The following is a 21,848-nucleotide window of genomic DNA, read 5'->3' on the forward strand; positions in this document are numbered from 1 at the left end:
ATTTGCTTTCGCTTTGGGATTCATTGGAACGCGTTTGATGTGATACAACTTTCGATCGGATTAGATTTCTTGGATTGCTACGTTTGTAAGAACTCTTTTTGATTCTCTTGGTTATATGAATCCCTTGGTTTATTGAATCATTGTTTTATGCTTTTGATGAATGTGATTATTTGAGTTTATGCTCGTTGAATCTTAATACTTTACGTGAATCGTTTGATCGTTGTTGTTGCTCTCGTTTTTCTTTCTATGGAAAATGTTAGGGATTTCTTTTATGGAGATTTAAGCTTTCTTTGAATTCGAATCTTATGCTTGATTTAGTTCTTGCCTAGTTAGTGTTTAATCTTTGAGGTTTACGAGTTTACGATCGTTTGGTTTAGAGTTTGAGATTGAAACCCTAGTTGATTTCATCAATGTTCAAATGCCATGTTCTAGTCCTTATATGTTTTCTGCATTAGTTAATGTTTATTGTTTCTTTCTGTTTACGTTTTGGTGATAGAGTGTGAGATAGTGCCAGACCCAATCTTCTGATTAGAGTGTTTAGATTTCTTTTCAGTTCCTTGTGAGTAACACGATTAGAGCCCTGCTAAGTCTTCCTTGTGAGATGACTTGAGTCACCTTACCAGCCTAGGACGACCTCGTGTAAATTCGTGTCCATCCGTTAGGTGTTTTTGGATGAGTCAAATTTTGGCGCCGTTACCGGGGAGGGCTTTAGGCGTTTGATTGTGTTGCATTGTTTTTCGTGTTTATTTTTGTTTATTTCTTTTGACTCGGTTATTTTTTCTCCCTCCGGTGCGTTTGATTTGGTTTGCTAGTGTTGTGTATGCAAGGTCGCCGTAGCTTGAAGAGAAAGCTAGTGCCTTACTTTGACAACATTCACCGACCTCGTGAGGTCCTTTCAAGCCTGGAGGAGGAGTCCGAGTCCAGTTCGAGGAACCCTGTGGAATCACAGTTTCGAGAGGAAAACTTTGAAGAGAGAATTGCTTCCAATCCCATCCTGGAAGCCGTTGAGGAGACGTTTTCAGAGCACTCTGAAGAAGAAGAAGAAGAAGCTCTGCCCAATCTTGACCAAGAAGCAATGGCGGAGCAGAATGTCCAGTACATGGGAGATTTTTCCAGGCCAGTTATTGGGACCACTAGCACTTCTGCGATAGTGCTTCCCACGGCGGTCCGGAATTATAATCTGAAGCCCAATGATTCAAACCTGCTGCCGCTCTTTTATGGGATGCCGAGTGAGGACGCCTTACAGTTCATCCGTAACTTCTGCACTCAAGTGCAGACCTTCCCTCTACTGGAACTCACCGAGGATCAGTTGAGACTCAAGTGCTTACCTTATGCACTCAAGGACCGGGCTAGAACGTGGTTACTGTCCTTGCCGCCAAACTCCATCACCACATGGGCAGAGGCGAGTGAGAAGTTCATGCTCAAATACTACCCTAATCACAAGACACAGGAGATTAGGACACAGATAATGAACTTCATGCAAGGAGCTGACGAGCCCCTCCACGAGGCTTGGGAGAGATTCCAAGAGCTTCTCCGCCAGTGCCCGCAGCACCAGTTGGCCCCCGTCATGTTGATGCAGTTCTTCTATGACGGATTGATTCAAACGGCACAGTTTATGGTGGACAGCACAGCAGGGGGCAACATTGCCCGAAAAACAGCTGATGAGCTCAAGGAGATCTTCAACATACTTGCCGCGAGTTCTCAACAAAAATCAGTCAGAGGAAGGAGGGTCGAAGCCCATGCTGTAGCCCCTAACAATGAGCTGCAGAAACAAGTAGCGGACCTGATGAGGCAAGTTCAGCATTTAAGAATGAACCAGGTGGAGCCTCAAACCGTCCAAGCACCACCTAAAGTTTTACATCTCTCACCAAAAGCCGAAGGGAGGGGACGGCGGCGCCACCGTGCCTCAGCGGGCGCTGCCATCTTTTTCCCCAGTTTCAACCAAAAACCCCGTAGGGGGTGCACGGCGGCGCCGTGCCACGGCGGCCGCCGTCACCCCCAGCCCAGCCCGCCCAGCCCAGCCCAGCCCGCCCCCTCCCTATAAAATCTAAACCCTAACCCAACCCCCACCATCAGCCCCCCCTTCCGCCTCCCTCACCATCTCTCTCTTCCATTCTCCATAACCACCGTCCCACCAACAAGCTCCACCCACCGCCAACCACAGCCACCACCACTACCACCACCTCTACCACCACTACCCGCTGCCAACCACCACCACTAACAGCCACCGCCACTGTTCACCACTCCCCACCGTCAACCACCGCCCTACCTTCTCACCGCCGCCCACCAAACTCCACCACCACTCTCCAACCGTCTCCACCATTACCACCGACCACCACCATCTTCTCCCTGCTCAGCATTCCCCGTTCCACAGCGCCGCTCCCAGCCGCACACGGCCACTGCCGTCTTCACGGCCGCCGCCGTACTCCACTGCCGCCGCCGCCTTCACGGCCGCCGCCGTCTCCACAGCAGCCAGCCGTCTTCACGGCCACCGCCGCCTGCACCACCGCCGCCGTCTCCACAGCAGCCAACCGTCTTCACGGCCACCGCCGCCTGCACCACCGCCGCCGTCTGCACTACCGCCGCCGTTCACCTCCATCCACCTCATCCCATGGCGCCTCTCACCACCTACAAGCGACGCCGCCACCTCATAGTCAACGACGAAGAGGATGAGGCCCCACCTAGCCCTCCGGCCTCTTCTAGCTGCCCTCCGGCCTCTTCGAGCCGCCAGCCGGCCTCACCTATCCCCCGCCCTCCCTCGCCACCGAAGGATATCCGGCATATCTATAATGCTCCTTTTGCCATCTTTGAAGACTGGGAGGGCACTCGATGGACGGCCCTAAAGGGAAGAAGGTTACCCAGCCTCGATGTCTCGATTGGCCACTGCTCCGAAGGGTGAAACTTGACCAAGACATAACGACACATTTGAAGAATCTGGGACTATTCAAGTATACACAAACCACGCCGCCGGGTTTACTTCCATTGCACTTGGAGTTCCTTTGCACCCTCAACATGACCGCCGACAAGTCCCAGCTACATTGCCGCATGCTCAATACGCCATGCGTCGTCACCTACCGGATCATGAGTGAAGTCTTTGGGTTTCACCCGAAGCGATTGAAGGGAATCCCGGATACGTGGGTGCCGGCTAATGCTTGGAAGGAATTGACTGGATTGCCCACTTGGACCGGCCAGGGTGCCCCGAGCAACCAACTCATTGACGCCGACATTGGCGTGCTCCACAAGTTCTTGTCTTTCTGCATTCTGGGCAAGGAGCAGGCGAACAAAGTCAATGAGACCGAACTCTATATGCTATGGTGTGCAAAGCGACAGAAGAAGATTGACGCCACCACCATCATTTGGAACCAGCTTCACAGCATGGCCCGGTATGGGGGTTTCAAGCCTTCCCTGAGCCCCATCTCTACTGCCCTGGCCCTCCATTTCGGTCTCTTCCCGCCGACCCAGGTCCCCGCCCACCTGCGGGCCTCTGAGACGAGGCTGATTGATCGCTCTGAGCTAAAGACTTTTGTGGCCTCTGATTTCACCATCATTCCACAGGCCAAACGCCCCAAGGTTCAAGCAATCTTGAAGCAGTTCAACCGGGGCGAGGGCACGTCATCCTCGGCGCGACATGTTTTTGATGACGAGGATGAGGACGATGATGCCGAGGAGGAGGAGCCTGTGCCACCGCCTGCTTTCGTTTATGATCCTGAGGTCGGCCCTTCCAATGCCTTTCAGCAGTTTCAGGCCCACTTTGACGAGTCTTTTGGCCAGTTCCGCCAGGAGGTCTCCTCCCGTTTTGATACAGTGGAGGACTCGGTGGGTGGCATCTACGCCAGGATCGACGACATCTATGGTCATCTGGACCATCTGGGGGGCCACGTGACGCCCATGCAGCAGCAGTTGGGCGACGTCTATGGACGTGTCAATACTATAGGCGGAGAGGTCACGCGTCTGCGTGAACAGGTGTCGTCATACGATGCTCGGTTTGCCCAATACAACCAGGGCCTCACTGACGCCAACCAGGGACTCACCGACACCAACTACTACCTCGCCGACCTAGAGAGACAGTGGGCCACCTTCTCTTTGCAGAACCAGGACCAATTCTGGCACCCTCCCCCGGGCCCCCCTCGGGGCCCCAACTGAGCATCCCTTTTACCCACTTTTGTACATTTTTTTTTTCTTTTTCTTTGTTTTCTTTTCTTTCTTGTTTTATGCTGTCTTCTTTTGTGGGTTTTTCTAGTTGCTCGGTTTACAGGTTGTGGTCGCCGCCCTCTCTACCGCCGTCGTCGTGTTGGCTGCACTCCTATCCAGTGATGTTCTTAAACTTTCTCTTTCTTTTTGTGCCCTGAGGACAGTGCATGTTTTTCTCTGCGGGGGAGGGGCGTGATTTATGAAGTGTGGGGGTTTTATGGTTCTGTCTTGGTCGTGTTGTTGGTTGTGCCGCATGCGGTTTTTATGATGCTTTATCTTTGCGTTGCATGCTTGGTTGTGATGCCCTGTTTTGTTTGTCTTGGGGCGAATGGTCCCCTTCTCTTGTTTTCTTGCCTGTTCTTAAGTACATCACATGATTGATAGTGATTCACTGGCGATTCGGGATTGTGTTTATTCGGTTTGTTGTCCTTGTTTTTCTTGATTGATGTGTTCCCATTGAAGTGTAATTAGCTTAAGGTTTTGGTGCAACACCCTGTTGAGCAACTCTTGACGTGATTTGTCCGGTAGATGCTAAGGGGAGTGTTTTCAGTGCAATTACCTAATATCTGTCTCTGTTTTGAATTGTTTGGTTGGTTGTTGAGTTTCTGATAGCCTGGGTCTTTGCTCCTCTAATGATTTCATTATGAGCACGGGTAACCACACGAGAACATTTTGGATCACCCCCAAAAGTTCAATCTCGTGAATTATGGCCCATCTATCAAGAGCAAAAATAACTTAACCAAAAAAAAAAAAAAAGAAGAGAAAAGTGAAAGAATATGAAAAAGGAATGAGACATGATTGTAAAGGAAATTGCATTAGGAAATTCACCCTTAGCGGAGAATTGGGTCTGATCGGATTGAGTTGTATCACCTTGTTGTTGCACTTTTAAATCTTAACTTTGAACACTTGATTGTGGGACATTGATTTCTTGAAGGCTTGGATTGGTTTGTGTTTGCCTGGTGAGAAGAATCGCTTGTGTTTTTTTTCTTTCGACTTTGTGTTTGTTGCTTGAGGACAAGCAAGGATTTAAGTGTGGGGGGGTTGTTTACCTCGTTTTTGGGTGGTCTTTGCTTGTGTTTCTGCTGTGCATTCGAGCATGTTTCATGACTTTTTGCTCTATATTTCACGTGCTCGATGATCTTTTTGGGTATGCTTTTGATTGTATGCAGGATTCGTGAGTTGTCAAGCTTTTTCGGCATCGTTTGGAGCAATTTCCGATGGCAGACTCACGGCCGCCGCCGTGCCACGGCGGCCGCCGCCTGGGCGGCGGCCGCGGCCCTATGGTGCGGGCCGTGCTTGTTTTTGAAGGATTCTGCGAAAGGGCCTCACGGCGGCGCCGTGACACGGCGGCCGCCGCCTCCGTTCAAATCCGGCAGTTACGGAAATTCGTATAAAAACCCATTTTTAGGGTTTTACTTCATACTTTCGATCAGAACAGCCTCCTAGGCGAATTCCACACCTTTTCCATTGTTTTAGAGGTTCTAAACATTTACTTTCGCTTTGGGATTCATTGGAACGCGTTTGATGTGATACAACTTTCGATCGGATTAGATTTCTTGGATTGCTACGTTTGTAAGAACTCTTTTTGATTCTCTTGGTTATATGAATCCCTTGGTTTATTGAATCATTGTTTTATGCTTTTGATGAATGTGATGATTTGAGTTTATGCTCGTTGAATCATTGTTTTATGCTTTTGATGAATGTGATGATTTGAGTTTATGCTCGTTGAATCTTAATACTTTACGTGAATCGTTTGATCGTTGTTGTTGCTCTCGTTTTTCTTTCTATGGAAAATGTTAGGGATTTCTTTTATGGAGATTTAAGCTTTCTTTGAATTCGAATCTTATGCTTGATTTAGTTCTTGCCTAGTTAGTGTTTAATCTTTGAGGTTTACGAGTTTACGATCGTTTGGTTTAGAGTTTGAGATTGAAACCCTAGTTGATTTCATCAATGTTCAAATGCCATGTTCTAGTCCTTATATGTTTTCTGCATTAGTTAATGTTTATTGTTTCTTTCTGTTTACGTTTTGGTGATAGAGTGTGAGATAGTGCCAGACCCAATCTTCTGATTAGAGTGTTTAGATTTCTTTTCAGTTCCTTGTGAGTAACACGATTAGAGCCCTGCTAAGTCTTCCTTGTGAGACGACTTGAGTCACCTTACCACCCTAGGACGACCTCGTGTAAATTCGAGTCCATCCGTTAGGTGTTTTTGGATGAGTCAGCGGGCAGTTTAAGGGGGGAATTAGGGCTCGATTTGAGTGTGCAATCGACTTTAGAGAGAGAAAAGGATTGAGAGAAGAGAGAGACAGTGAAGGGGGAGACGACGATGACCGGATTCAGGGACGGCGGCGATGGGGTGAGGAAGAGGGAGGCGTGACTTTTGTTTTAAAAGTGAGAATGAGAATATATAGATTGGATTCTCAAATGTCACGTTGGAGATTGAGATTGAAAAGAAAGAATTTGAGGCCTGCCACATAGGCTAAGGCCTAATCGTATTATAGAATAGATATTATTATTATTATTATTATTATTATTATTATTATTATTATTATTATTATTATTATTATTATTATTATTATTATTATTATTATTATTATTGTTGTAGTAATGGACGAACAGAAACAAATAAAGTTTGCAGAAATGAAAAATGTATTTTTCTTCCCTATATAAATAAAATGTATGGATTTATTTTATAAAAAATAAAAATAAAATTTTAATTATTTTGATAGATATAAAATAAGATTTTGTTTTAAAGTAATCAGTTTATAGAATTTGTGCCTTATTATGCAAACATGTAAATCAATGACCGGACCCGTTTATAATTTACATATACGTGCATATCTCAATTCAAACTTAATTCAAAATTAATTTTATTGAAAATTAAGAATATAAATATTATATATATATATATATATTCATACAATATAATATATTGCAACATATACATATAATATGTACGCTTTTGAGAAATATAAAATTAATAACAAATATACATCTAATCACTAACATTCAATTAAAATAATTTATCGTATATAGATTATAATTTTTTTCTTATCAGACATGTAAATCTAATTTTTATCTAGAAAAAATAAATAATAAAATTTATTAATTTAGATTATATATATGTAATGTTAATAGTATTATATATATATATATATATATATTATTAATTATATTTATTATGATTAATGAATCTTGATATAGAATGTAATAGTTAATTAATTAATAAAGGAGGAAGATTATATATGGTAAATTTTGAAATGGTGAGATTTTAGATATGCCACATAGGTTAAGGCTTAATCCTATTATATAATAGATATTAATGTTTCTAAAAATAATATTAGAGTCATTTAATAAACAACTTTGATAATAGACGCAGATTCATTGAAAGAAGAATGTGTGTGTGTGTTGGGGGGGGGGGGGGGGGGTCTGATCATTTGACACATCATTGCATTCTATAGTACTACTATAAAATAGCAGTAGTCTTTTAAAGGAAGTGAAAGAAATTGCTAGTGATCAAAGGAATTAAAAAAAATAAAAAATAGTTGAGGTGCAAGGTCTAGCAGTCACATGCAGCCAGGTTGCCCGGAGAGGAACTGCACTATGCCCGATAAAATTATTAAATTAATCACTCATCAAGAATATACTATATTTCAAAATCTTAGAGCAAGTTAACAACTTTTCCAAAAATATTTGAAAATTGGTGTACACAAGATAAACCACGCATATATATGATCGAGGGGCACTTGTGACATTTCAGAACACTTGATCCTAAAAAAAATAAATTATCGTTATAAATTTTATGGTTATTATACAAATTAAATTTATCGTATAAATTAGGTTCATTGTAAATCTGCTATCATTACTCGATCCCGAATACCAACGTAATAAGACCGAAATCTTATAATGTTATCCCATGTTAATGTATCCAGAGCGTAGACTTACTTTGCGCACTCTCATTATGAATTTGCTATAAAATATTATAAGTTTGATATGACAAATTATGAATGTAAATTGCTATAAAACAAAGTAAAGTCTCTAAAAACTGAAAATGGGTTCTATTATAAATAGAATAATTACACTACTTTTCATTTGAATCTCACACTGTTAGGTCCTGAGGGTCTCGAATAGGTGTATGGGGGGGGGGAAATACACCTATGGGCTATTTTTCTCTGCAAATCCTCAATCAGAGGGATCTCAGTCAGAGATCAAAACGAAACTTTACATGCAAACAAAGACGCCTGTTTTACTGAAATCAGTTTTGACCAAACAGGGTTGACGACTGATACTGAAAACTCTTCAGTAAAGAGTTATCAGTTAAATTGCTGGAACTTAACTGATGCAAGTAAGGGCTTCAGTCGAGTTTGCTAAAACAGAGATGATAACACTCTTTCTGACTATCAGAAGATAGATCAGTCAGACTGATATCATACGCAACGGAAATTAAACTTAGTTTCGCAATAGCCTCGGTGGAGCACGTTGTTGGTTATTCGGTTTCTCTTTGCAGTTAATTAGTATTCAGTTTATCAATTGAAATAACACAAGTAAGAACGTAAAGCTGAAAACTGTAAACAATACAGAGACTTTTACGTGGTTCGGAAAAACCCTTTCCTACATCCACGGTTGGTTGATCAGACCAACAATCCACTCCGCAAGTGCTTAACAGGTGCACTGCAAACCAAACTGTGTGCTTGCCAGGTGCACACAACCGTACCACTGAAGAAAATCCTTCTTCAGGACCCACGCTTCACTCGCGTCGGATTTCTCTGCTCAACACAACCCGTGTTAAGACTTCTCACTCAGAGTCAGAGTACCTTCCTGAACTCTAATTGAGTTGTTTTTTTTTTCCCACGGCCAGAATCTTCATCCAAATTAAAACTGGCGTGTCTCCTACGTGACAAAATTGAAACTGATGTGTCAATTTATTAGATAAAACGACGTCGTTTCGTTAAGAGTTAAAAATAAATTATATTTAATTAAGAATAATTAAGAACACGTCACCTTCCCCTCCCCTCGCCCTCGCCCTCCCCACCCACTGCGCAGACCCTCCCACTCCCCAACATGCCGCGTCTTCTCCAGCCACCGGAGAGCTTCGTCACCACCACCAACCTCATCCCCCCACCCCTGTTGGCGCCCCCAGACATCGCCTCTGCCGCTGCTTCCCCTGCCACCGCCAACCATGTCTTTCACCGCCACCAGACATCCCCTTCCCCAACCTCCTAGCGCCCCCCCACCCCCCGCTCTCTCTCTCTCTCTCTCGCTATCATCACTGTAGATCGTCCCCCATCTTCCCAGCAGCCACCACCATCACCAATCATCCCAATCCTCAATCATCTACAATGGCCTCGCCAAAACAAAAGAAATGTTAAAAATCGAAGAAAAAATTCACAAGGAGGTTGTGAAATTGAGACCCCCAAACTAAAATCCTAGATTCTCAAGTTTTGCAGAAAGAAGGTCGGTGGGTGGATGGTGCGTCGATTCTCCAAACTAAAATCCTAGATCCCCAATTTTTGGAGAAATCGAGCCCCAATTTTCGGTGCGTCAGTTGGTGCGGCGGAGGGGCAGAGTCTGGTGAGGGAGGGCGGCGGAGGAGAAGGGATTGTTGGGGGGAGGCGGCAGAGGCAGTGGAGGAAGGAGAAGGGTTCGTGGCAGAGGTCGTGGAGGAAAAGGGTTCGTGGCAGAGGTTTGCGGCTGGAGAATAGGCCCTGTGAAAGGTGTGACGACCGGAGGTTTGTGGCTGGAGAAGGGCTTGAGCTTTGCCTCGCCGGGGAGGGTCTGACGTGTAGGGGGAGGGTCTGTCGGGGTTGGGGGTGGGGTGGGGCAGGGAAGGGTGTGACGTGAGAGGGAGGAGTGTGTGTGCGTGTGTGTGTGAGAGAGAGAGAGATAGAAGTGTATGTGATTTAGGAATTTCGACTGTCATGTTGGCATTCCGGCTGTCAAATCAGATTTAATTTGGGCGAATTTGTAATTTGTGGGAAAATTGCGACACAATTATAAATTGATGTATTTGAATGTCAAATTTTAGGGTCATGGTATAATCCAGAAATGGAAATTTCTCATGGATTTTCCGGCTATTAACCCTTTTATTAATCTAGCCATCCATTCGTGTTGAATCATGAAATTCAATCTTATGAATCAATGACTAATTAATTTATGATTTAGAATTGGTACTATATTTTACGCTTGAGAATTTTTCTATATGCTCATGTCCATATACTTCTTATGTCCACTTATCTTTAGACACTTTCCTTTTTAATTTGTTCTATTTATAATTATACTTTTTAAAAAATAGTATATGGTCCATACTTTTTCTTAACATCTTATCTTTAAATTTCGATTCAAAATAAATGTGTCGAGATAAGTGAGAAGGAATTATTATTTAAATTTAATTTTGTTGCATGCATGGCACTTTGTTAATTTACTGTGCTACCAAATAATCAAATCCTGTGTACTTTCATTACTCAAACATTAGAAATCTAGTACATAAATTTTTTAGAAAATTTTCAGTCCAAATAATTGGATCATGTTTCAAAACCTAGAAAGAATTTCCTTTATGCTTGAAGGTGACCACCAATTACTGGCAGTGATGAGAGTTAGACTGGTCTTGGTCCAATTTCCACAGCAATATTGTCACAAATGTGTCGGATGACTACACATACAGACAGAGAAAACAAACTTCAATTTTCGGGGGAAAAGAAAACATGTGTTTTCATATAAATAAATATATACTCCTATTATTTGTATGTATTATTATTATTATTTTTAATTTTTTTTGAGGGCCTTTGTATGTATTATTGAAGGCGTTACAAATAGTGGCCATTAGCGGCAGACAACCATGTCTGGGCTCATGGGTTCCTCTCCCCGATGCCCATTGCCCACTGCTCTCTCTGACCAATCTTTGGCTTCTGTGGTTAATAATTATATTTAATTAGCGGAATTTAGTATTAGTGATGCATATAATCTTACAACACAAAAAACAAAAAGTGGAACACTAAGCCCGAGGAAAATCTATTAAATAGGAGCTCTTGGAATATTGCACATTTACTACACTCTGCAGCTCCTTTTAAAGCATTTATTTCTATATTTTATGTTCAAAACCTCATGGATCCAACCCACACTTTAGATTCTCCCATATGTACAGCTTGTTCATGAGAGAGAGAGAAATACAGAAGGGGTCTCACCCTTTTCCTTCCTTTCTTGAGCTCTCAAAGTCAAAAACTAAGCAGGTAAAAGTGGTTTTGTCTACCCTACGCCAGTGCGTTGAACGCACTGGCGTTGATCATCCGACGCGTGGCTTTCAACTTTTGCTGTCAAATTGTTTTATAGTGGCTAGGGTGGTTTTGACAATTTCAATACCACTGCTCCTCACCTTTTAACCGTACATGCCACATCTTTTAAATATTTGAATGGGCTGACACTCATTACTTTTATATGGAAGTGTACATATATTTGTTTTATGGATATATTTATATGGATATGTGTATAGACACACACACGAATTAAAACATAATTTTACAATGGGTATTTTTCATAGACATATTATGAAAGTGGATATTTTAATATATTAAGTATTTTACAATTTGTTCCCCCACCAATTTTGTCATTGCATATTGCATTTAATTTAAGATGTATATTGAATAATTTATTATGAATAAAAAAATATGTATTTAATATATGATGAATTTGTTATATTCATTATTAATTAATAAAATTAATTGGTATTTTAACTATTGATAATCTAAATTTGACAATGTATACATTATCCGACGGTATTCTCAATTTTTCCGGCGGTATTCTCAATTTTCTTGGTGGTATTCTCAAATTTTCCGGCGGTATTCTCAATTTACCCGGCGGTATTCTCAATTTTCCCTACGGTATTCTCAATTTTCCCGGCGGTATTCTCAAATTACCTGGAGGTATTGTCAATTTACCCGACGATATTTTCAATTTACTCATCACTCATCACTCATCATTAATCTAAGATTCCTAGTAAGAATTCAAGATTCTTAGTAAGAATCTTATAATTATAACTTAAGAATGTTAGTTTGATTATTGATTCACTTATCACTCATCACTAATCTAAGATTCTTACTAAAAATTCAAGATTCTTAGTAAGAATCTTAAAATTCCGCCGAAAAAACTTAAAATACCGCCGGAAAAACTTAAAATACCGTCGAAAAATGAGAATACCGCCGGTCGATATTTTCAAATATTATGCCGGTATAATAAAACATCACGACGGTATTTCCGTTTTTCAACGACGGTATTAAGATTATTTCCGACGGTATTAAGATTATTTCCGACGGTATTATATTAATGTATTTATGTTATATAATTTGTTATCATTTTTTTCTTTTTCACGTTTCTTATGTGTATATATATGTATATATATGTAATATATATACGTGTAGGATATGTATATATATTCCTCTTAAATTGAAGAATCTTATCTAGATTATTCACTAATCTAGTTTAGAATCTTAAGTAGAATCCCAATTAATCACTCTATCAAGTGAAAAATCTTAACAAGAATCCCAACTCATTAGGTCTCCGAATCTTAACAAAGCTTATTCAAATTACATTTGCACCCATAACTATTAAAAAAAATAAAAAGAGACATCAAATCTGGTCCGCTAATCTTATAAATTGTGGAGTCTTAATTAGTTCTTATTTCTCTAGTTAAAATAGGTTTTTATTAGAACTCCTCCCTATATAAGTATGGTTGTTTATTTTAAAAAATTATATAAATAATTAGTTATATCTATTGAGATTATTTGTCGGTTTGTTGTGAAGAAGTGTGTTATGATATTTTTTTATAGAAGTGAGAAAAAGTAATTTGGCTTTAGTAGTGGTGATTACATTAAAGTGCTCATAGATTAAATAATAGCCGCAATTTTAAGATTGTAATTTGAAGCTATGTGATAGAGATTGATTTATGATGAATAAATCCGTGTCCGCCCGATACATGTGGGATATCGCATATGTCCGGCATATACACTTGAGCTTCGGTCGGATACTTTTTAAAAAATATTTTTGTGGGCGGTCTTAAAGTTGATGAGCCAATCATATTTTTCTTTGTTTTGTTATTTTATACTTTTTTACTTCTCATAGCTAGTGGAAAATTATTTGGAGATTCTCGAATTCAAGTAAAATTAGTGAAAAATCGATTGTGGATTCTAAAATTGAAAAAGTAGTGAAAAATTGATTGGGGATTCTCGAATTGAAGTATGATTAGTGGAAAATTGATTGGGGATGATGAAATTAAAGTAAGATTGGTGGAAATCGATTTTGGATGATGAAATAGAAGTAAGATTAGTGTAAAGGATTATGAAATTGAAGTAAAATTAGTGGAAAATCGATTTGAGATTATCAAATTGAAGTATTATTAGTAAAAAATAAATTGGGGATTCTTAAAAATTAAAGTATGATTAGTGGAAAATCATTATGAGATTCTCAAATTGAAAGACGATTAGTGCGAAATCATTTGGAGATTCTCAAATTGAAAGATGATTAGTGTGAAATCGATTGAGGATTCTCAAATTCAAAGATGATTTGTGTGAAATCGATTGTGGATTCTCAGTTTCAAGTATGATTAGTGGATAATCATTTGTAGATTCTCAAATTCAAATAAAGTTAGTGGTGAATCGTTTCAGGATTCTCAAATTGAAAAATGATTAGTGGGAAATCGATTGTGAATTCTCAAATTCACGTCAAATTAGTGTGAACTCGGTTGGGGTTATTTTTCTAGTATCGAAGGCAGTCAACGTGTCAGCCATTCTTCTCCTATTAGACTTGTAAATCCTTTGCGCTTTAGCCTTCTCTCTTCCAGTTCTCTCCCTATACTTGACTTTATTTGACAGGGGCGGAGCACTCTATCAATAACAAGAAAAAAGTAGCAATTCAGTTTCAAATGGTTTGAGCTTGGAAGCAACCTGCTATCTATCAATAGGCGAGAATGCTTCGCCTATCTATTCTATTATGGCCGGCTTGAAGACATCAGAGGAAGACCATCATCTCTGGGTACGATCATAGCTTCTGAACTTCGTCCACCCTTGGGGATAACCATTAGCATTGAGGTCAATGACCACACCACCTCTATCATACATACGACATTACACGAAGCGAGAGTGCATGGTCAACACACACCTAAAGCGCCTACGTTCCGCTTGCAGCCACAACCTAACTTGCACGAGATTCAACAACCGAAGCTACTGGTAGTCCCGAGGGGGGCGGCATCCTCCTATAAAAAATAGTTAGCAGTACTGAACGAGCGAGTCATCGGTCCGGGGAAAGAAAGGCCTTTGTTTATCTTACTCTTACTAGTCGCATCAAAGCTTGCCCAACCTATACAAGGGGCTTGGAGATAGAGGGTTTTCTGGGGTAGATACAGTTTCCAGGTTGGATTTTTTAGATCAAATAGGACTAGTTGGGTAGATAGAGGTGGTAAAATCTAACCTTTCCATCGATGTTTAGTAGGGCGGGTCGCTTGAGTGTCAAAACCAAGCGGTGGTTGTTTTTCTTTGAAGAAGAAAGCTAAGACTTAGAAGTCCTTATTTCATAGATTTAATCGAGTCTATAAGAACAAGAAGGAAGCTACTCTCTAGCGTTCGTGCCCTACAACTAGTAGGTCACTCACTCGCTAAGAGTTGTTTATAGATGAGTTACATCTGTCTTTAATAAAGCAACAAGAAGAACAATTAGGAGTTTTCTTACTAGCTTTTGGCTTTACTCTAACTCTAGTAGCCGCTCCCCCCAGCCCTCCCTTTTTGGAGTACGGGCCTGGGGGAAGCTACAGGCAACAACTAGCTACTCTAGTTACGCTCGTGATACACTTTGGTGCATCACTCCCTGCTCATTGATGACTTAGAGTTAGTTGGAAATTTCTTATATGACTACTGAACCCCTTCGTTCGAGTTAGTGAGATGGTTGGCAAGCGGAGCATCAATAGATCGAATACTATTGGAAGTGAGACTGTCTTGGGTTTGCCTATGAACTCATTGCTATGAACGGGGGGACAAGAAGGCAGTAGTGTGCTATATACTGGGATGGCTTGCTCTCAAAACCCATCGAGATCTCAGATAATAGCGGGTATCAGAAAATTAGAGGTTTTGTGCCCAAGCTGTCTCCAAATGATTTCACACAAATCGTCTTTCAATTTGAGAATCTCACAATGATTTTCCACTAATCATCTTTGAATTTTAGAATCACAATCGATTTCACACTAACAATCTTTCAATTTGAGAATCCCCGAATGATTTGTCACTAATCTTACTTGAAGACAATCTCGCAATGGTTTCCCACTAACCATACTTGTATTTGTGAATCTCCAACGATTTTCCACTAATGTTAATTGAATTTGAGAATCTCCAAATGATTTTCCACTCCTCTTACTTGAATTTGAGAATCCCCAATCAATTTCTCACTAATCATCTTTGAATCTGAGAACCACCAATCGAGTTAACACTAAATTTACTTGAATTTTAGAATCTCCAAATGAGTAACCACTAATCATACTTAAACTTGAGAATTCTCAATCAATTTCAGGCTAATCTTATGTAAATTTGAGAATCCCTAATCGATTTCTCACTAATCATCTTTCAATTTGAGAATCCCCAAACGATTCGCCACTAAATTTACTTGAATTTGAGAATCTCAAAATAATTAACCACTAATCATACTTGAAATTTAGAATTCCAATCGATTTCACACTAATCATCTTTGAATTTGAGAATCTCACTACGATTTCCCACTAATTATACTTCAGTTTGAGAATCCTCAATCGATTAAACACTAATCATACTTCAATTTGAGAATCTCGAAATAATTTCCCACTAAACATACTTGTATTTGAGAATTCTCAATCGATTTTCCACTAAATTTTCTTGAATTTCAGCATCCCCAATTAGGGGTGTAAATTCGGGTACCCGCGGGTACCTGACCCGCAAATTGGCAGAAAACCCTACTCTCACCCGTCCCGCCTACACTGAATACCCACAACGGGTATTCGGGTACCCACATCTGCCGCAAATTTTTTGTGACTTATAATTTTGCGGGTATTTTATCCTGTTGGAGGGTAATTTTGTCCCACAATTTGCGGATAGCCTCCTTACCCGCATGTATTTTATCCCACATTTTAGAAAACATGTGAAAATCATATTTATATTTCATCTATTATCCATAAATTGGGGTAAGTCCCGACTGTGTCTCTGTTAGTCTAAGGCTGTTAATTCCTATTTCCTAAATCCTAAAAGTGAATTAGAAATTTAAAATTGAAATGCAATTAATAATTATAAAAAATAGTTATTTAATTGAAAATAAATTCGGGTATGCGGATACATACCCGTGGGTACCCAATACCCGCAATTGTTTGGTATTCCCTACCCGCACCCGACCCTCTTTGAGAATAATGAGGGTATTGAGTATCCGATATCCGTGCGAGTATCGAGACGGATGAGAGTATACCCAATACCCTCTATACCTGAATTTATATCCCTATTCTCAAAATATTTCCCACTATTTTTACTTGAATTTTAGAACGTAAGGAAACCATCTATACTATATTAAAAAAGCAATTTTCAATTTGAAATCAATTTCAAAATTGAGTGACAATTTTGTAGTTATAACAAAATTGAAGATTTATGTTTAAACTATATTTTTATTTTCCATTTCTTGAACTTCTTATTTGTTGCTTTACTTCTTTACAGAATTGTGAAATTTGATTAATTATAAAATATTTAATATGTATATCAAATTAAAGATCACGACAAGAGCTTTAATTTGATATATTTTATGTAATTATTTGATTTAAAATGTACAAATTAAATTAATTTAAATATTAAAATTATATAAATCTCTTTCTCTCTTCTCTCTCATCTTTTTTTAAAAAAAATATTTTTAATTCTTTTTTATTAGTATTTTTTTTACATATTTTTTTTTACTTTTCATAATATCAAATTTTATAATTGTAAATTCTTATTATTTTTATATTTTTTTAATATTCAATTCAAATTTATTTAGTTAAAATTAATTTTTATTATATTTATGAGTATGATAATTAAATTAGTATTAATTTTTATATAAATATAAAAAATAAAATATGCTTTCCCGTGCATTGCACGGGGTGCAAATGCTAGTTATTAAATAATATAGTAATGTAAAGTAAAATGTATTATTAGTACATGTTCTTATTACGAATTATTTACTGAATTTCCAATTAATAGTTTGAAAACTAATTCAATCAGTGGTATTGAAATTGTCAAAACCACCCTAGCCACTATAAAACAATTTGACAGCAAAAGTTGAAAGCCACGCGTCGGATGATCAACGCCAGTGCGTTGAACGCACTGGCGTAGGGTAGACAAAACCGGTAAAAGTGAGAGATTTTTAGGCTAAAATACTTGATCCAGTCCTAAAGGAAAATCAATGAAAAAGGCTTTCTTTCTTGTTAAAGCTGAATATTTTTTCCCTCTCTAGACTAATTTTTCTGTGATCTTGTACAGTAACAAAAGCTGAGGCGTCTGTTAATTCTGACTCTGCGACGGAGGCCCACAGTTGAAGAAGAAGATGATGATTCCTGAATTCACATGTTGATGTAAGAGAAGCAAAAACAGGACTGCCCCCTCCCGTCCCCTCTCTCTCTCATTCAAAAGTCTTTTTTACTGTTGCATTCATCTTCTGATTATGATGAGTGCTCCTGTCACAATCATCCACTCCAAACCTCAGTTCCATTCTGATCTTTTCAAACTCACTGAAAAATATGGTATGGCTACTTCCTCTGCTTCCGCTCTCACCCATCTAACGACGCCTTCATAAAAAAAAGAAAAGAAAAAGAAAAAGAAAAAAAGACAACCCATATTTGTTTTGTTTGTTTTGGGGGGGCCCTCCGCATTCATTTGCGGAACATGGATGCTGAGCAAATCTCCACCGTCGATCTCACCATCAAGATTGCGGCGGCGGACGCAACAGAAAATTCATCTCCGTACACCTCGCCGCTGGTGTCCCCACCCTCGTCGGCATTCGTGTCGGCGCTGCAGTCCCCTTACATCTCCCCGAGGGCCAACTCCGACGACGTCCCCACTCCGGCCACCACGCTCACCCACCCCTCCCCGCCGGTGTCGTACAGCGGCTCCCAGTCTGACGACGTCCCGAGCACCTCCTACACCCCACCGCCGGAGAAGCTCAAGATAGTCACGTGCGCGGCGGAGGCGGCGCCGAGGATATCCTTCTCGTTTCCCATCCCGCGCATCTCATTCGCCAAGGGCTCCGCGTCGCCGGCCGGCGGCGGCGGCGGCCTCGCGAAGCTCCGGAGCTGCGACGTGTATATAGGTTTCCACGGTCAGAATCCGAATCTGGTGAGGTTCTGCAAGTGGCTCAAGTCGGAGCTGGAGGTGCAGGGCATCGCCTCCTTCACGGCGGACAGGGCCAAATACGCCGATAGTCAGAGCCACGAGATTGCAGACAGGGTCATCTGCTCCGTCGCATTCGGCGTCGTGATCATCACGGATTACACGCTGCTCAACCACCTGAGCTTGGAGGAGATCAGATTCTTCGCTCAGAAGAAGAATCTCATCCCTCTCTTCTTCGACACGGATGCCAAAGAGATCGCTAGTCTCTTCAACCCCCACGCCGACGGCAACAAGGAGTGTAAGGAGGCACTGGATGGGCTGATGAGATGCCACGACTTTAAACTCGAGACCAATGAGGGTAATTGGAGGAGCTGCGTTTCCAAAGCCGTCGGGATTCTGAGGGGGAAGCTGGGGAGGAAGAGCGTTGCCGACAGGGAATCAGATGTTTGCGAGGAGCTGCCGTTTCCGAGAAACAACTTCTTTGTCGGGAGAGAGACCGAGCTTCTGGACATTGAGACTGCCTTGTTTGGGTGTTGGGAGCAAGAATGTGAAGCCCAAGGTAGAGGAAACAAGTACATTAGTTTGGAGGTTGGGAGGTGTAAGGAGCCCAATTTGGAGGCGTGGGTTGAAGTCGAGCCAACTCCAGTGAAGAGTGCCAAGCACAAGAAGGCCAAGGGCGGCAACGTTGTGTGCATAACCGGATCGCCGGGAGTAGGGAAAACGGAGTTGGCGTTGGAGTTTGCTTATCGCTACTCGCAGAGGTACAAGATGGTGCTGTGGGTTAGAGGCGAGGCGCGGTATTTCAGGCAGAATATACTTAACATATCTGTGAATATGGGGTTGGATGTGAGTGCGGATGAGGAGAAGGAGAGAGGGAGGATGCGGAGCTTCGACGAGCAGGAGTCGGAGGCGTTCAAGAGGGTGAAGAGGGAGCTGTTTAGAGACATGCCTTATTTGCTGATTATTGATAATCTTGAAACAGAGAGGGAATGGTGGGAGGGCAAGGATCTCCATGACTTGATCCCGAGGAACACCGGAGGCACTCATGTCATCATCACCACGAGGCTGTCGAGGGTGATGAGCTTCGACACGGTGCAACTGCACACGCTGCCCCAGCCCGATGCATTGGCGTTGCTGAGAGGGAGGCGGAGGAGGGAGTACCCGGCTGCAGAGCTCGAGTTTCTTGAGAAATTTGGTGAGAAACTTGGGAGGTCCAGTTTTGGGTTGTGGGTTGTGGGGTGCCTGCTTTCTGAACTCGGGATTTCACCGTCGAGTCTGTTCGAGGCGCTGAATGAGGCCGAGCACGATGAGGAGGCGGCCGGATGCTCCGGCTTGAGCAGTGAAGAGCAGCAGTTTTGTACAACTAGCCCTTTCCTGATCAAGGTCTTGTCGTTCTGTGCTGCTGTTTTGCAGCAAACCAAGGGGAACCGGAACCTCCTCGCTTCGAGAATGCTTCAGGCGGGGGCGTGGTTCGCCCCCGCGCCCATCCCAGCGAATTTGCTAGCTGCGGCCGCCAACAATGTGGCATCAACGAGGAATAAGCTGAGGAAATGGACAAGATGTCTGAAGCTCGCCCTGGGCTGCTGCTCGGGCTGTGTGTCGAGCCAGAAGGGCGAGGAGGAGGCCGCCCTTCTGTTGGTCCGGCTCGGCTTGGCTTGGAAGGTTAACCGGCAGCCGGGCTGCTGGATTCAGTTCCACGCCATCACACAGATATTTGCAAGATGGAAATACGGGTTGGGTGCAGCTAAGGCCACGGTTCAAGGAGTGAGGAAGCTCGGGAACCCGTTGGCGACATCCGACCACCTCTGGGCGTCGGCCTTCCTCGTCTTCGGGTTCAAATCCGAGCCCCCATTGGTGCAGCTCAAGGCCATCGACATGGTGCTCTTCATCAAGAGAACAGCTTTGCCTCTAGCCATAGGAGCCTTCTCGACCTTCTCGAGGTGCAACTCGGCCTTAGAGCTCCTGAAGGTGTGCACGAACGTGCTGGAGGAGGTCGAGAAGTCTTTCGTGTCGCAGATCCAAGACTGGTGCCACGGCTCCCTGTGCTGGAAGAAGGCCCTGCAGTCGAACCAGAGGGTGGACGAGTATGTATGGCAGGAAGTGACGCTGCTCAAGGCCGCCCTGCTGGAGACGAGGGCGAGGCTGCTGCTGAGAGGCGGCCACTTCGACAGCGGGGAGGAGCTGTGCCGGACGTGCATCAGCATCAGGACGGTGATGCTCGGCCACAACCACGCGCAGACGCTGGCGGCACAGGAGACGTTGGCCAAGTTGGTGAGGATGAGGAGCAAGATATGAACATTGTTTTGGTGGCAACCTCAGTTTTGTTCACAATGTATTTGTTTCTTGCTTCTGTTGCTACTTACTTAGGTTAAAAAATTTACAGATTCTTTTTGGAATCGCACTTTGTGTTGTTCATCACTGTTTTTCCACGTATAGCTAGAAGCTCGATCGCACAAGTTGATCCATTAGTTACTTGATTGACTTCTGCCGATGAAATTTTGGACTATAAACTGATTTTAGACTCGAATTTATTACTTGTGTGTTTAAAACTAGCAATTTCAATTGGCTTTGCGGGTCATCTGACCCGTTTGAGTCGGGTTTGGAACCTTTGTATCCTAAATTTTTTGGGTGTAACTTGGGTCCTACTATTTATATTCACTTAATAATACTTTTGGTTAATTCACTGTAATAGTGAATTTTTGTTTTTTTATATATAAAGTTGGTGAATAACACACAAACTTTGATTAATTTTAAAATTTCTCTAAAATTGAAGTTTCGGCCGACTCGAAATTGACATAGCATTGAAATATTTAGACGTGAGGCGATTTGAAAAATTGGAGTGAGTTTATAAAAATTCGAATGCCATGTCAGTTTTGAGTTGATTGAAATTTTAATTTTGGAGAAATTTCAGAAATAATCAAAATTCATGTATTTATTCACCAACTTCATAGATCATGGGAAAATGAAAAAAAATCACTAAAAGCTTGGAGTCAATATATAAAACGCTATCCAAGTAAATACAAAAAGTATCTATTAAGATGAAAAATATATATAAAAAAATACTCTATTTGTCTCTTACAAATATGAGGCAAGTCACAAGTGGATGACACGAATTTTGAAAAAATATTAAATAAAAGTGTATTATGAATGAAAAATTGGTCCATTTTAGTGGCTAATGAATTAATTAACAAAAAGTGATGCTAGGGTATAATGGGTTTTTCATGATCATGTATAAAAAGAAGGGATAAAAAAAATGAATTGTGGTGGATAGTGTTCAAAAATATAAAATGTATATAATTTTTAAAGACGGCTC

The 21,848-nt window shown here is 41.5% G+C and overlaps 1 protein-coding gene across 1 annotated transcript; it reads left to right on the plus strand.

Annotated features, from left to right (window-relative positions):
• The first annotated feature begins 11,225 nt into the window (after positions 1-11,225).
• LOC131011409 (uncharacterized) lies at positions 11,226-21,066 on the plus strand. The gene is made up of 2 exons (XM_057939220.1): positions 11,226-11,416; positions 17,690-21,066. The coding sequence occupies exon 2, from the start codon at positions 18,092-18,094 to the stop codon at positions 20,828-20,830; it is 2,739 nt and encodes a 912-aa protein (XP_057795203.1). The 5' UTR covers positions 11,226-11,416; positions 17,690-18,091; the 3' UTR covers positions 20,831-21,066.
• The last annotated feature ends 782 nt before the right edge of the window (positions 21,067-21,848 follow it).

This window comes from Salvia miltiorrhiza, chromosome 2 (assembly GCF_028751815.1).
Source record: "Salvia miltiorrhiza cultivar Shanhuang (shh) chromosome 2, IMPLAD_Smil_shh, whole genome shotgun sequence".
NCBI classification, from domain to species: domain Eukaryota; kingdom Viridiplantae; phylum Streptophyta; class Magnoliopsida; order Lamiales; family Lamiaceae; genus Salvia; species Salvia miltiorrhiza.